At 36.2% G+C, this 15004-nt stretch overlaps 1 protein-coding gene across 1 annotated transcript in view; it reads left to right on the plus strand.

Annotated features, from left to right (window-relative positions):
* The first annotated feature begins 334 nt into the window (after positions 1 to 334).
* The window catches only part of LOC104896903 (serine carboxypeptidase-like), a 28332-nt gene continuing 13662 nt past the window's right edge, over positions 335 to 15004 (plus strand). Inside the window, exons 1-3 of the mRNA XM_010683689.4 lie at positions 335 to 685; positions 8083 to 8251; positions 8975 to 9094. Of these exons, the coding sequence (XP_010681991.2) occupies positions 393 to 685; positions 8083 to 8251; positions 8975 to 9094 (582 nt within the window). The 5' untranslated portion in view covers positions 335 to 392. The remainder of the gene's footprint in view (positions 686 to 8082; positions 8252 to 8974; positions 9095 to 15004) is intronic.

The raw sequence follows: 15004 nt of genomic DNA on the forward strand, positions 1-15004 counted from the left end.
ATGCACGACCCGGCCCACGTGCCGTGCCATCATGCCTTATGCAAATTTTAAATATTATGAAATTTTCACCAAAATAAGCGTGCCAACTTGCGGGCCGGCCCGTCGTGCTCGTGCCGGGTTCGTGCCAAACTTTTAGAATGTTGTTCATGCGTGGCCCACGGCCCACCACTCGTGCCGGCGTGCCGTGTCGTGCTCATAGCAGGCTCGTGCTGGGCTGGGCTCAAATCGTGCCGTGCCGGGCTGACCCTCGTGCTGGCCCGGCCCATGCCCAGCTCTAGTTTTCACCCACATTCAAGGACTAGTTGATAAATAATTCAGGCGTATTGCCTAGGACACGAACGAGTTCCTTTGTATAAGTTTGGATCACAAGCTTCCGTAAACTCAACTTAGAAATGGAAAAACTGATCGTTGTCACTCTTCTCTTCTTCCTCCCCTTGTCGTCCGCGAGATTTTCAATTTACGATGAATTTCAGCCCGATAATTCCATAAGAGAGCTTAATTTATTTCCTAAGAAGTCTGTCAACATAATCAATGGCTCCGATAATGGCGATTTTTCTCACGATGGCCCAAAACTCGTCGAGAGGAGATTCAAATTCCCTAATTTCTACGATCCTAAGGATGCTAATGTTGAAGAGTTGGGCCATCATGCTGGTTATTTTCAGATTGAACACGCTCGTAATGCCAGGTTTGCATTTGTTTTGGTGGCGGTAAAATTATTAGTATATCTAACCACCTCTTGGAAATGAAATTTCATTTTGAAGCTGTTGATTTTTGAAGTCGATGTTGATTTTGACTTGTTTGTTTAGGTTTTATCTGATATGCTCTTTTTCTCCTGAATGGAAGAGAATTTGAAGTAGTGATTAATTATGTCAAATGGATGGGTTTAGAAATTGATTAAGAAAAAGAGACAGAATATGTGATTTTATTGTTTCTCTAGGAAACCAGATGATGATGAAGAACTACTTTCGCCTTCTAAGTTGAACTAATCCCATAAAATACCCTCATACCACCCATGACTAGGAGTGTTAACGAGCTGAATTGAGCTCGAGCTTGGGGTTGCTCTACTTGTGAGTTGTGACGCTTGCACAAGACTATGAAATTTGTTAAAAAAATCGTAATCTGATTTTGCTACTTCTTGTGACCTTTTCACCAATATTATGAACAGTTTTTACCATTACTTTTTTAATTAGCTTATAAAATATGTAAAGTAAAATAGCTAAAAAATATTTCGAGCTTGCTAACAAGTTTCTTCAGTTGAACTTAGCTATGCTTGGCTTATAAAACTTTTCAGCAGAACTCAAAAAATTCACGAGCCAGCTAGGCTCATTAACAACTTTAACAACTGTACACGTTACAATTGCTAGTTTGTCGTTCGTGGACATTTTATCGGGCCATTTATCTTTTAATTTCATATAACCTCCACGTGGATCCACCCTTTGATGAAGTTTTTAATGACCCAATAATCTTGAAAGAAAAATGGTTTCTTGATAGGTTCTTTGATTATTTATTTATAACAACACTCTAGAACAAGGATAGTCTAATTGGGTGGTTCTTGATTCAATTAATTCACTCCTAACTTAATTGATCAATCACTAAACTTAACTCACTCATGAATTAAATTCAACGGTTTGCAAGTAATAATACTCACAAAATCTCAAGTCTATAACTTACGGAAATCTAATGTATTGAATTAACTGAAACGATTTACAACTTAAAGTATTTATAAGTTAAACACACTAGTTCTATTATGGTTAGGACAAGTTACTAGGTCATACCGCTGATAATATGTTTTCCGCGTCATTAAACAAAACGGTTATTTCACCAAATACCCGTGACAGAAAAATTTATTCACCAAATACCCCACTTTTTTCAAAATTCACTAGATACCCCTAACTTTTAAAAAAATTCACCAGATGCCCTTATTGACTAACAGTGGTTAACTCCGTTAGTCATTAACGTTAATTAACCCTAAAAACACCTAATTAACCCTAGAAAATCTTAAGTTATCCCTAATAACTCTAAAAATCCTAACTAACCCTAACTAGGCCTAACCCAACCCTAGATCCCCACTAGGCCCCATCCCGATCCCTAACTCCACCACCCCCCACCAGCCCCCCTCCCCCGCAACAGCCACGCAATCCCTCCCCCACTGCCGTCGCCGCCCTACTCCCCTCCCTCCACCCACGCAAATCTCCCACCATACCCAACCACCCTCAGCCCGCACCCCCCACAACCTAGCTCGCAGCCCCACCCCTCCCCCACCCTTTCAAATCCACCAGTTCCCACCCTTCGATCGAGCCGCCCCACCTTGCGCGGTCGATGCCACAAAGATCTCCGGCGGCGTTTCTTCTCTGCAGCGACGATGTTAAGATCTCCGACGACATAGAATTCGAGGTCTCTACGGGCTGGGGGTTGGGGGAGGAAGGGGATTTGGGCTGGGAGGGGGAGGGGGAGGGGGAGGGGGAGGGGGAGGGGGAGGGGGAGGGGGAGGGGGGAGGGGGGGATAGGGTTGTTGGGGGGTGGTGGGTTTGGGGCATGTCTGTTAGGGGAGAGAGGAGGGGGTTAGGGTTAGTTAGGTTTTTAGGATTTTTAGGGTTAATTAGAGTTTTTAGGATTAATTAACGCTAATGACTAGGAGAGTTAACCTCCGTTAGTCATAAAAGGTATTTTGTGTCATTTTTTTAAAAATTGGGGGTATCTAGTGAATTTTTTTTAAAGGTCAAGGGTATCTGGTGAATTTGAAAAAAGTGGGGGTATTTGGTGAATAAATTTTTTTGTCAGGGTATTTGGTGAAATAACCGTAAACAAAACCCCGGCTAAAAACTATTAAATAAAAAGAAGTACGGTAGGGGATTTCACCAAATATTTCAATCATGAAACCAATTAAGCAAATAAAGGGTAGTCTAAAGAGAATGAATTAAAGGGGTCCTCTAACAAATCCCTAATTACTCTTTTAAACTGAAGAAGGTTACTTAAATTGGAGATTATGTCTTATTTTCATGCAATAAATCCCAACTCAAGAACATGAATAACAAGATGACTAATTAAACCCCTTAGCTAAAACCCTTATTTTCATGCAAGTTTAGCTAAGTGAACATATAGGGAGTCAACTCTTCAATTTCATATTTCAATCTTTCATTGAAGTGACTAATAATAAAGTTTTCATGGAGGCCAACCAAAGAAACCAAGTATAAAGCTCCTATTGTTCATCTAATTTCATTTTCCAAAATAATCCCAAATACGACCCAATGGCTCATGATATTATTAATGGCTTTATCCCCTCCCAAGCAAAATATTTAAAAATAATTATCCACAAATCATAATAAACTATTAAATAAAATAAACAACAATAACTAAAAACATGAAATCAAACACTTATCTAGGATGAACAAGTAAATAGAGTGAAATTGACATCAAAATAAGTTCATGAAACAACAAAATATGAGAGAGTGAGAAATTCTCATTAAAGTTGTAAGGGGACTCCAAATCTTCAAGTTTCCTTCTTAGATTCTTCACATTCCAAGCTTTTTATCAAGTTTCTCTCATTTCTCTCTCTAAAACTTGAGTAATTCTCTCTATAAAAACCCTAAGTAAAACCTTTAACTAAGCTTATGAAGGCTAGCCATCATTCCTCCCCTTCAAAAGTTAGGGATCCGTCCTTTTGAATGGTTTAAACATTACATCATTAAACGGGTGGAAAATAGGGATTCCCTCATAAGACAAGCGCAACAGGCGCTCCATATAGTTTGGAGCTGGCTCTCCATACTATCGCAGGCAGATATGGGCTTCTGGAGCGGGTGCTCCAAACAATATGGAGCACCTGTTGCGTTCTGGCAAACGCGCCTGGCTTCAAAACTATATTACCTGGACTCGGCTAGGATTGTCGAAAATGGGTACGGATGCAAGTGTCTGGTACGACACTTCCAAAAATTCAAGGCACGGGGACTCTGTTGGAATTTGGACACGAGTACGGGTATGCGAAATTAATATTTTACAATATAAAATTTAATAATTAATATTACTTATAATTCACAAAAATTATATTTTCATTCATATCCAAATTCCAAAATATTACAAGGATTTAGTCATTAATTACACCATGTCATATCTAAATCTCTAAACAAGTAAATCAACCAAAATAATGTGCTAGAGTGCGAGTTGCTAACTATTTAAGTACACAAAAAAGAAAGTTTAGTTAGATGTCACCGGGGTGAGCTTTGTCTTTCACATAACATATAGTTTTATAAAGGTCAATGCACCAACAACTTTGAAGTTTGCTCCATTATCCGTAATAACTTGCACAACCTTCTCATCTCCAATGTCTTCAATAGCTTTGAAAAATATGCTTGCTATATACTCAATATCTTTGGTAAGAACTTCACTTGCATCTACAACATTTATGAACATCGGTCCCAAAGAAGAGGCTACCATTATGTTGATCAAAGGTCGAGATTGACAGTCGGACCATCAGAGCATATTGAAGCCTCCTTCTTTTTCCAACAATCCTTTAGGGGCTATGCAAGTGGTTCCACATTGGCTTTTGCTTGTGCCAATAAGGTTGTTCTAAGTCGATCATAAGTTGGAGGTGTATAGCCATGTAAATTGCCATTGGCTAGTCTTCGAGAATAACTCCTAAAATAAAGATTTGTTGGCAAATTAAAAGACAGAGCACTAGTATAAAACATCATAGCACATTCCTTGTTCTTCTCTATATAGCACATTGAAGGAGTGTTCAATACTACCTTTTCTTATTGGACTCAAGGTAAAAACATTTTTTTTTTTGTGTTTTCTTAAGAATCGTTTTAACTCTTAGCATAGCTTATTTGGAGGTAAAGACTCCTGCACCAAAGAAGATTTTAAGATTTAACTATGGTTACTACAACTTCCAAAAGAGAATTAATTCAACTCTTTTCAACACAAAGTTTGACAACATTTAGACTTATAGAATGCCTTTTCAAATATAAAATGATGCAACAAAGATAAACGGATCCCCAATTGTCCCAAATTACACATACAAGCATCAACGGAAGTACCTAAACTCATCTACCTAAATGACCAAAGCAAAGGAATCCACATAGAATGCCATTAACAATCTTCCCTTGGACACAAAATGCTTTGTACCTTTCTTTATTACTCAACCTTTTAAATTTTCCAAACCTTTTTTTCAATTTTTATTTGAAAGGAAAAGGAAAAAAGAGGAAGAAAAAGAAAAGAAAGAAAAATATTTTTAGATTTTGAAATTTTGTAAAAATGTGAAGTAAATAGATAAAGTATAGGAAAAATTGACATGAATAATCCCAACTTTCACTAGTCTTCTAAAAATAATAACTTTGGATTATTTTAGAATAATTCCAACTTTAGAAGGTACCTTATCAAAGTAATCCAAACAATTAATTTTCTATATATTATAGACCTAAAACAGATTAGTGTAGGCAAGAAAAGTGATAGTTTGGATTATTTTGAGAGAATCTCCTCAAAAGTATAGAATGATTTTGGAATAATCTAAAGTTAGGATTATTTTGAGAAGACAGATAAAAGTTTGGATCATTCATGTTAATTTTTCCTAAAGTATATACACCTCCCCCAAGCTAGTGAATAGCTATCCTCCCCCATGCTAGAATAAAGCGTTGCCCTCAATGCTTGGACAAGATGATTAAAGAGGTAAGGGGAAAGAAACTTTCAACCAACATGCATATGTTCTACAAATCATAAAACATTAAAGAAAGAGAAAAGGAAGGATGCTACAGGATACTAGGTGGGTGTAAATATCCACAAATGACCCAATTTCTTATCAAGTTCCTCAAAACCATGATTTATTTTCCACGTACGATTGAGAATTGTAATTATACGAACTATGTACCTAAATCAAGATCAAAGATAGAAAACAAAGTGAGTAAAATTAAAATGAAAGCAATAAATCACGGGTTACATCTCAAGAAAGACTTATTTAAGGTCCTAAGCTTGACCTTTCTAGTAAATAGCAATTCAACGATCGCAAGAGTTTGTTAAATGCACTAGCACACATTTCCATTTTTATTAAGTATGCAATGACAATGCAAAATGTGCATAAAGTGCAATGCAACTCCATGCAAATGAGGAGAAGGGTGCCTAAAAGAAGGACCAAAAGGAAAAACAAAGAAACAAGAAGAAGAATCAAAATAAGAAGAAGAAGAAAAATGAAATGACAAACTCTTCTCAACAAACTCTTTTTGCTGCAATCTCACTATTTTCGTAAAAAACAACCAAATGTGGCACTTGAAGGTCAAAAGGAGGAATGGGGCTCATCTAATGGAGGTAATTTAGGTAAATAAGGGAAAAAGATGGGAAAGGAAGGAACTAGGTCGAGGTTTCTTGAAAGTGGGATATAAGACGAAGGAATAGAAATTAAGGTTTCACAAATGACTTATCCTATATCACAAGTCTTCAGACTACACATTTTTTCAACCAATGACTCCTTATAAACATTTTTACCATGATATAAAGCCTTAAAAACATCACCAACCATCAAATGATATATATCACTCTCAAATTGACTAAGATCTTCACTCAAGCAAGAAGGGGTAGGAGAAAGTGGGTGCTATAAAGCACAAGGAGGGAGAGTAAGGTCCAATCCACTAGAGGTAGACACATGAGACTCAAAAAGGAAATGTAGAGACTCCTAAACATTCTCACTGTCAACAATATCTTCAATAATGAGCCTTTTTTCCTCAAATGCATACTTCTCATCATCACTACTCCAAAAAACATCATCAAGATTTAGGGTACTCTTTCCCAATTGATTTTTATTTTCAAGATTCCTCGAATTAACATAATTAAACTCAAGATGTCATCATTGCAACTGCATTTTTCCCTAAACAACTTCAAATCAATTTCCAATTGTAAAAGGGGGCCACCAATAGGTTGGGGGTAATTTAAGAATCAAATTGGAGAAGGGACTCACAATCAAGCATATGAGATTCATCATTAGAGACATAGGGTTGATCATGGGAATTTAATGTGCATGAGAAATTTTATTTATGTAGTTTCCTTAGTTATGTTAGGATCCTATGTAATTTAGGTGTTTTGAATACTTAGTTTATTTCTTGTTTTAAGAGTTTGATTTACATTAGGAGTGTTAGTACTATTAGGCGTGTGTTTTCTTTTCTTAGCCTGTGCGTTTTCTTGAAGTTAGGCGTGTGATAGAATAAGTTGTTATTCATATGTAATACTTATATGGAGTTTCGGCCATCACTAATAAAGTAGTGAATGTTTGGAGTTTAATTCATTGTTTATTGTATCTGGAGAGACTCCAAACTTGTTTCAGGGGTGAATCCACAAAACCTTTGCCTTGGATTACTCAAGTTCTTGAGATCCCTTATTGAATTCGACCAACCTTGCTGATTTTTCATCAAAGTATTTGAATCTTGCCTTAACTAATCATAAAAATTGCATCTTTAAATCAAGAAAGTTAAAGAGACCTTGAAATACATCCAAGAAAGTTCAAGAAAAGCTAAACTACGACCCTAAAGAGCCTGAACTTGTGAATCTTTAATCAAGATCCACATCAAAGTGGTGTGGGTGCTGGGATACTATTTTTCTCGCCATGCCTGCCGATCTACCACCATTGCAATTGGCCTAGCAACCCACGTCAGAGGAAGCCGAGGCTAGACACCAACAACTTGCTGCACAAGTTGGTGCTTTGGTCGAGATGTTTAAGAAGTTCCAATGTGATTCCGAATTTGCAACACCACCACCACCACCCCATAATTAACTTATGCATTTTGTAGTTTGCACATATTTGCTTTGATAGGGTCTGAACTCCGAACCTTGCACACTCCTATGCATTTTGTAGTTTGCACATATTTTACAAGTAATGACACAGAATAATTTTTGGGTATCAGAGCCATTGTCATTCTTGATTAATGTCTGCCTCTAGATGTAGTTATGAGCAGTCACACGGTGTTTGTCCATTTAGGTTTGCTGCTTGCATTCTTCTGCTGTTTTATGATTTATAGAGTAACCGTATATGCTATGCTCCTCATTAGTGTGATTGTTTGTTGCTTGGCTGGGTTTTTCTGAAACTTTAAGTCCCTATATATGTAGGATGTTCTACTTTTTCTTTCAATCACGCAACAGCAAGGAAGACCCAGTTGTTATCTGGTTAACTGGAGGGCCGGGTTGCAGCAGTGAGTTGGCTCTTTTTTATGAAAATGGACCATTCAAAATCGCAAACAATATGTCCCTTGTATGGAATGAGTATGGCTGGGACCAGGTACCTTAGTCTTCTACTGCATTTACTATATAATGAATTACATAATGTGAGTAATGTGCAACACACCATAGACTAATCTCTTTTTAACGATTAATTTGTCTTTACAATTATTATATCGCCTTACACAAGCAATATTTGCTTAGTGATTATGTAGCTGAAATATAATCAACATCATGACAATGGATAAATTTCAAGGCAGAAAATCTAATCTTCTTATCATTTTGTTGGGAGGATCTTCTTCAGACTTCACAACTTGAATGCTGCTAGGTGGTGAGCTGAGGTTTATATACCTACTTTGCCTTTTCATGACCTGAGTCATCTTATTTGACTCAGTAGCATGATATGATAAATTTTAATAGAACGAATAGTTATCTATTCTCCAAATGCTGTTTAGTATTGCTTACATACAATAATTTTTTAACATTGTCTTTCACATGCCAGCATATGTGGGGAATGTTACAGTAGAATAGTTAGCTTTTGTATTAGTGGCTAATATTTTCCATTTTATTCTTCGTTTTTCAGTTTTGAGTATTCCTATTAGTTTCTTGAGTTAGGCTGTAGAGTTAAATTTCTTATAGTCTTAGCATATTTGAAAATGTAGATTTGTGTGAGGATTGTACAATTTTGCATATGAGTGTGGTTTCCAGAAACTAGGTAAAGCATTTTGTTCTTGTTGAAAATATTGTGTAATGACATAATTCATTGTGATTTGTGTTTCTGCAGGCTGCCAACCTCATCTTTGTTGACCAGCCTATTGGGACTGGATTCAGTTATACTACTGACAAGCGTGACATACGGCATGATGAGCGAGGAGTCAGCAATGATTTGTATGACTTTTTACAGGTCGGTATGTTTTATACTACGTTAATTTTGGTCTCATTTTCGGGGTCTTTTTCCGGATAGAATTCTTTTGTGATGTACTTCCTTGAGTTTAAAATACCTTTTTACATAGAAATAGTGGACAAGTTTTAAGAAAGTGATATGATTCCGTCAACAGAATCTAACTTAGTTTCCCTAAATTGCACTAAATAAAGTTCCACTAAGGGTTCTAAACCAATTTAGAGGCTTCACTCACCTTTAATGCGATTTAGGGGTTTGAGAAGAGATTTAATTTAGCTTCACTTACTAATTAACTTGAACTCCCAAACTAAACTTTACTCGTTTAATTTTAGGTTTTTGTTTTAGATTCACTCTCCAAATTGTTTTTTATTCATGAAACAACGGGCCCTTTATATAGGCATTAAGATCACACGCCTAAAAGAAATATGGAAAGATTTGCCTAAAATAACCATATTTTAACACATAAAATAACACACGAAACAACTTGCATACACATGAAAACTTACCTAAAGTGTGAAGCTTCTATTCTAACAACAAGAAATTAGCCTAATGAATAAGAATCAGAAATTATATAAACTTGCTTCCCAAAATGCACGACCAAAAATAGTTTGATCTTATTTGCTATCCAAGTGAAGCTTCTTTTTGTCTTCTCTTTCTTGCTTGTTTTCCATGTAATCTTGTAAGTGAGAGATTCCATGAACACATATGTATTATACGCTCCTTTGAAAAAAAAATCCAACCACAAATTTTGCCAATTCTGGAGATCAATTCGTGAACAACAATATGGAAACTTTCTTCTCTTTGGGACCCTTGTTTTGAAAAGACCAAATACTTATTACAAATAGTCATATTCCTTGTGCACTACTTCACCATGAAAAGTAAGATTTTCATAATATTCTTCATCCCCAAAAGTATCAAGGATCCCATTCGGCGTGGGATCAAATTTGGTGTGGGATCAAAAATAGTATCAAAATCTTTGACTAAATTTTGCGTTTGAGATCTACAACAAAAGAATCACAAAAATTCTCATCTTTCTCATAATTGGAAGGAATGAAATTTTTATCTTTCTCATAATCATCAACGATGAAAATTTCAGCTTTTTCTTCATGCTCTCGGTCATCTTCTGTGCTCTTTTTAGCAAACAATGATTCGAAAATTATGTGGAACAAGTGTATGATACCAATTGATTTGATTTCGTGACGGAAACTAACTTAGTTCCCCTAAAATCTTCACTTGATAAAGGTCAAATAAGAGTTTTAAACCATTTAGAGGCTTCACTCACCTTTAATTCGACTTTGGCGGGTTTGAGAGTAGGATTAAATTAGCTTCACTTACTAATTAACCTAAACTCTCTTAAACTAAACTTCACTCGTTTAATTGTAGGCTTTTGTTTTTAGATTCACTCTCTAAAAGCAATGATAGTCTTGGAAAATACACCAATACTTAAAGATGACGCTATGGCCAAAAATTGCAACTCCACACTTTTTTTTATTCATGAAAAGGGCCCTTTATATAGGCATTACAAAAGAAAGTAATTGAGAAACTTTTGTAAACAACATTAAGATCACACGCCTAGAAGAAATAGGAAAAATTGATAGGAATAATCCCACCTTTGGCCGGTCTTTCCATATTAGTCTTACCCTCTTTCATGAAGTTGGACTTTGATGCGTGTGAGGAGCATCAAAATTCACAATCCTAGTTCAGTTAAGATTCTTTATGAAGTGTCCTAGTTATGTTTCAGAGTCTAATTTCCTTTATCATAGAGTCTTGTTAGGAATCTAGGTTAGATAGGAGTGTTGAATACTTATCCTAGGCGTGTCTTGCTTATCTTAGGCGTGTGATTATTTATCTTCTTAGTTGTTGTTTATCTTATTAGTTGTTTGTATGTGTTAGGACTTAGGGTGTGCTAGGACTTGTCCTAGGCGTGTATTTATACTACACGACCACCATTAATAAAATTTGGTTGTTTTTGATTAAAGAACGTCAAGTGCTTGTGCATTTATTTTGGTTGTCGTACCAAGAACACATAAATCGTGGTTTGTGTGCATCTCCTAATCGAGGTTAGGTAGGGATCCTCTAGTTCTCGAGGGAACATATAGAGCCAATCTTTATAAAGATCCAATCTTTATACCATATTTGTTACAAAGTTCGAACCTTTGTTTCCAAGTGAGATTCGAGTGTTCTTTATATTATTCTTGTTTAAAGCTTCCGCAATCACATCAGACTTACCCATGTTTGATGGGATAAATCCTTATGGTTGGATTTTGCATGCTGAACGCTACTTCAAGTTCCACCCCCTTGATGAAAAAAATAAAGTAGAGGCAATTGTGGTCGCGCTCTAGGATGATGCGTTGTTGTGGTTTATGGTAGAGTTCGAGGATGCTGATGACTCATTAAGGGAATGTTTCTCCAACAATTCCAATCGACTGCCGCTTGAAACCCATGATATCACTCTGGAAGGGACAGTCCGAGAAAATTGTCGGCGATTTATCAAACTCATCGCTCCTTTGGTGAGGGTGCCTCAGGAAATAACGAAAGGTCAGGATTGAGGTTAGGTTCCATGGGCCTAAATCATTGCCATGGACCTAGTTGGTCTTAAAGTGGAAGACAAAGTTAAATGGGCCTAGTTTGCTGACCACCTCAGTAGGGAAGAGGTCTGTCATGAGTGATATTACGATGAGAGTAAGAATGATAATGTTGTGTGAAGACTGTGATATCTGTTTGTAAGGTTGTGGGCTATGTTACATGGACACGGGTACGAGTATCAGATACATGTACGGACGCGAGTATTCGATGCGGCAACTCTAAAAATTTTGGTTACGGGGACATCGTCCAAAAGTTGGACACACACAGTTATGGGGATACAACTTTTTTATATATAATATTTATTTAATTTTAAAATAATTTTGAGATTGGCAAAAAGATAAATAGGAAAGTCAAAACTCAAAGTCCAAAGCTTTAATAAATATAGATAAAAAAGCAATGGCAATTAAGGAAAGAAAAGAAGAAAAAACAGATCCATGTTGTGTCGTATCGATGTAATCCATCTCCTCTCTCCTCTCTTGCTAGATCTAGCTTTAAATATAGATAAAAAAGCTTTAATAATTTTGAGATTTAGTGTGCAATTAACAGATGTAGGGTTTTGGATTTTTTGACAGTGTAATCCATCTCCTCTCTTGCTAGATCTAGCCGTACCCGAGTGTCAATCGACATATCCTATCTGTATTTCGTACCCAGATCCATGTTGTGTCGTATCGACATCGATACGTCGGCCGTTTTAGCGTGTCCGAGTATCACAGGTCGTGGGTGGGTAAAATCAGAAAAGAAATTTGATTTAACAATAAAAAGTTAGGCAGGTGTAATGATATTTGGGTTAGGCAGAAAAGGGGTAGGCAAATATAGTTGGTGGAAAAAGAAAGTTGGTCAGTGGGCCTCTTATGAGTAAGTTAGTGAGAAAGAGTGGGCTCTAAAATCAAAGAGTGAGGCACATACAGTTCTTCATTACCTCCCTTTTTTTTTTTTTTTTTTTATATATAAAAAAGAAAAAAACAACTAGGGAGGGTCCCAAGACAAGGGCCACCCTAAAGCATTCTTGTTGATTATCAAAGAAAATGAGACATAAGTAACTCGAACTAGTAAGTAAGATTTGGAGTAGCATGACTTCGATGAGCCATCCAATCAGCAACGCACTTAGACTCTATGCGTCTTTGAACACATGGTTCATCTGGACATCCTCAAAAAACTTCAAATCAAATTCTTAATCCCAAGGGAGATAACACCTCTAATACCTTCCCTAATCGCTATAGTTTCTGCAACAAGAATACAAAAAGTTGGATCCAGAGACTTAGCACCACACCACCATTACTATCTTTAATGACGAAACCAAAAGAGGTTTGACCATCTTTCAATATTTCTAGCATACCAAATAAACTAGCTCATGAAGTTTTTTTTTCTTTCAAAAGTAAGAAAGGGTTAGAAGGTTGTTTAGCTATTAAGTTAGATATAGAAAAAGCCTATGATCGTCTAGAATGAAACTTTATTTTTCCTGTCTCTAAAAAGTTAGGTTTTTGTGAAAAATGGATTAATTGGATGGTTCAATGTTTATCAACTGTTTCTTTCTCTAATTTAGTTAATGGTATTCCTTTTAATGTTTTTATGCCTTCAAGGGGTATTTGTCAAGGCCCTCCGTCCCCTTATATTTTCATTTTCTTCTGAACTTCTAGCTCGACAACTTCATCAAGCTAGTGTCCAAGTGTCTAATTATCTAAAGCTATAGGTGCTACTCGAAGCCATTCTATGGTCAAATTTCCTTTTCTAACTTTTGCTGATGATACTATGATTTTTGCTAAGGCAAATGTTAGTAGTTGTCACACTATTAAAAGTATTCTTAATAATTGTTGTTCAATTAGTTAACTATCATAAGTGAGCTTTTCAATGTTCTAGTAATATTGGTGTTGCGCCGAAGTCTCAATTTGCAAATATATTTACAAATGAAAGAATCATTGTGTTTATGTAAGTATTTGGGCTGTCGTATTATAATTCCAGAAGTAACTAATGCAACTTTTAGTGAGATTCAATAAGAAAAAATCTCCACACAACTTTTCAAATGAAAGTTTAATTCTTTGTCTCAAGCTGGTCGAATTGTTTTAATCCAATCTGATTTGGCTACTAAAGCCAATTATTAGATGCAAAATTTCACTCTTCCTCCTGTTATTCTCATTCTCTCTTTTTTGGATAAGAGTTATAGGAATATTTTCTGGAGTAAAAATTTAAATTCCAGAGCTCCTAATTTGATAGGTTGGGATATAATTTGCCAACCTAAGAAAGTTCGGGGTTTAGGTTTTAGAAAAGCCGAAGTCAATAATATAACTCTTCAATTTAAGCTTTTGTGGAAAATTGTCTCTTCTTCGGATAATTTATGGGTTCAACTCATAAAAAGAAATACCTTGAATCTTATAATCTTTTCTCCTATGGCAATGGAGAAAATTGATGAATCTCCGTCATACTTTCAAGAAGGGTCTTAGATGGACTATTGGTAATGGGTCAACTGTTTCTAATTAGTTTGATAATTGGTTGTTTCCTTTTCCAATTGTTATTATGTATGTTCCAGAAGATATTGTTTATGCTATTTCTAGAATCTTTCTCATCTCTAATGGTATCTTAGATAAATTAGTTTGGGGTCTTTTTGGCTCATGGCGAGTCTTCTAAGACGGGGTGGGTTTATTGCAAAATAGGGTATTGAGCATGTCCCCTCTCATAAAAGTTGTTGGATTTGAAATCTAGATTAAATTCTTTTTATGGAAAATTATCAAAAATGGTCTTCCAGCTAACAAGAAATTAGAGATGAGTCATGTTTTTCTTCCTTTGGAGCATGTCTTGTGTAATTATCATTCTAAGGATACTTCTCATCTATTTGTAAACTGTCCTTATTTTCTGATGGGGTTGATTTGTTAACTATTGATAATGTAATTCACGCTCTCCTTAGGAAGAGTGGAGATATTCAGTAACCTTACCTTTCTCTTCTCCGTAATCTTTTGTAAGCTTTAAATTCATCTTTTTCCCCATTTTCTTTTTATGTTATAAATGTTAGCCGATCTACTACCCATAAAGATGTCAAGAACACCACTCTTCATACCACGAGCTTCATCACCAAAGTCACTGGTGTAAGCATCAGCAAGAGAACCTAAATTACTTCTCGTTGTTGTTCTCTTCGGCACTCCTCTTTCTCTCATCTGCGTTCGTAAGACACCCGCACAATACCCTGTTCTACCACCTCTTCTTCACTCCGGTCTGGTATGAAGTACGAATGGTGGACTTTTATTTCTCCTCCCAGAACACCACAATCATTGAAATAGGCACCGAAATCAGAATTTAAGTAACTAAATGTTTTGGAGCCTTGATTGTCAGTCACGT

This window comes from Beta vulgaris, chromosome 6 (assembly GCF_026745355.1).
Source record: "Beta vulgaris subsp. vulgaris cultivar EL10 chromosome 6, EL10.2, whole genome shotgun sequence".
NCBI classification, from domain to species: Eukaryota; Viridiplantae; Streptophyta; class Magnoliopsida; order Caryophyllales; family Amaranthaceae; genus Beta; species Beta vulgaris.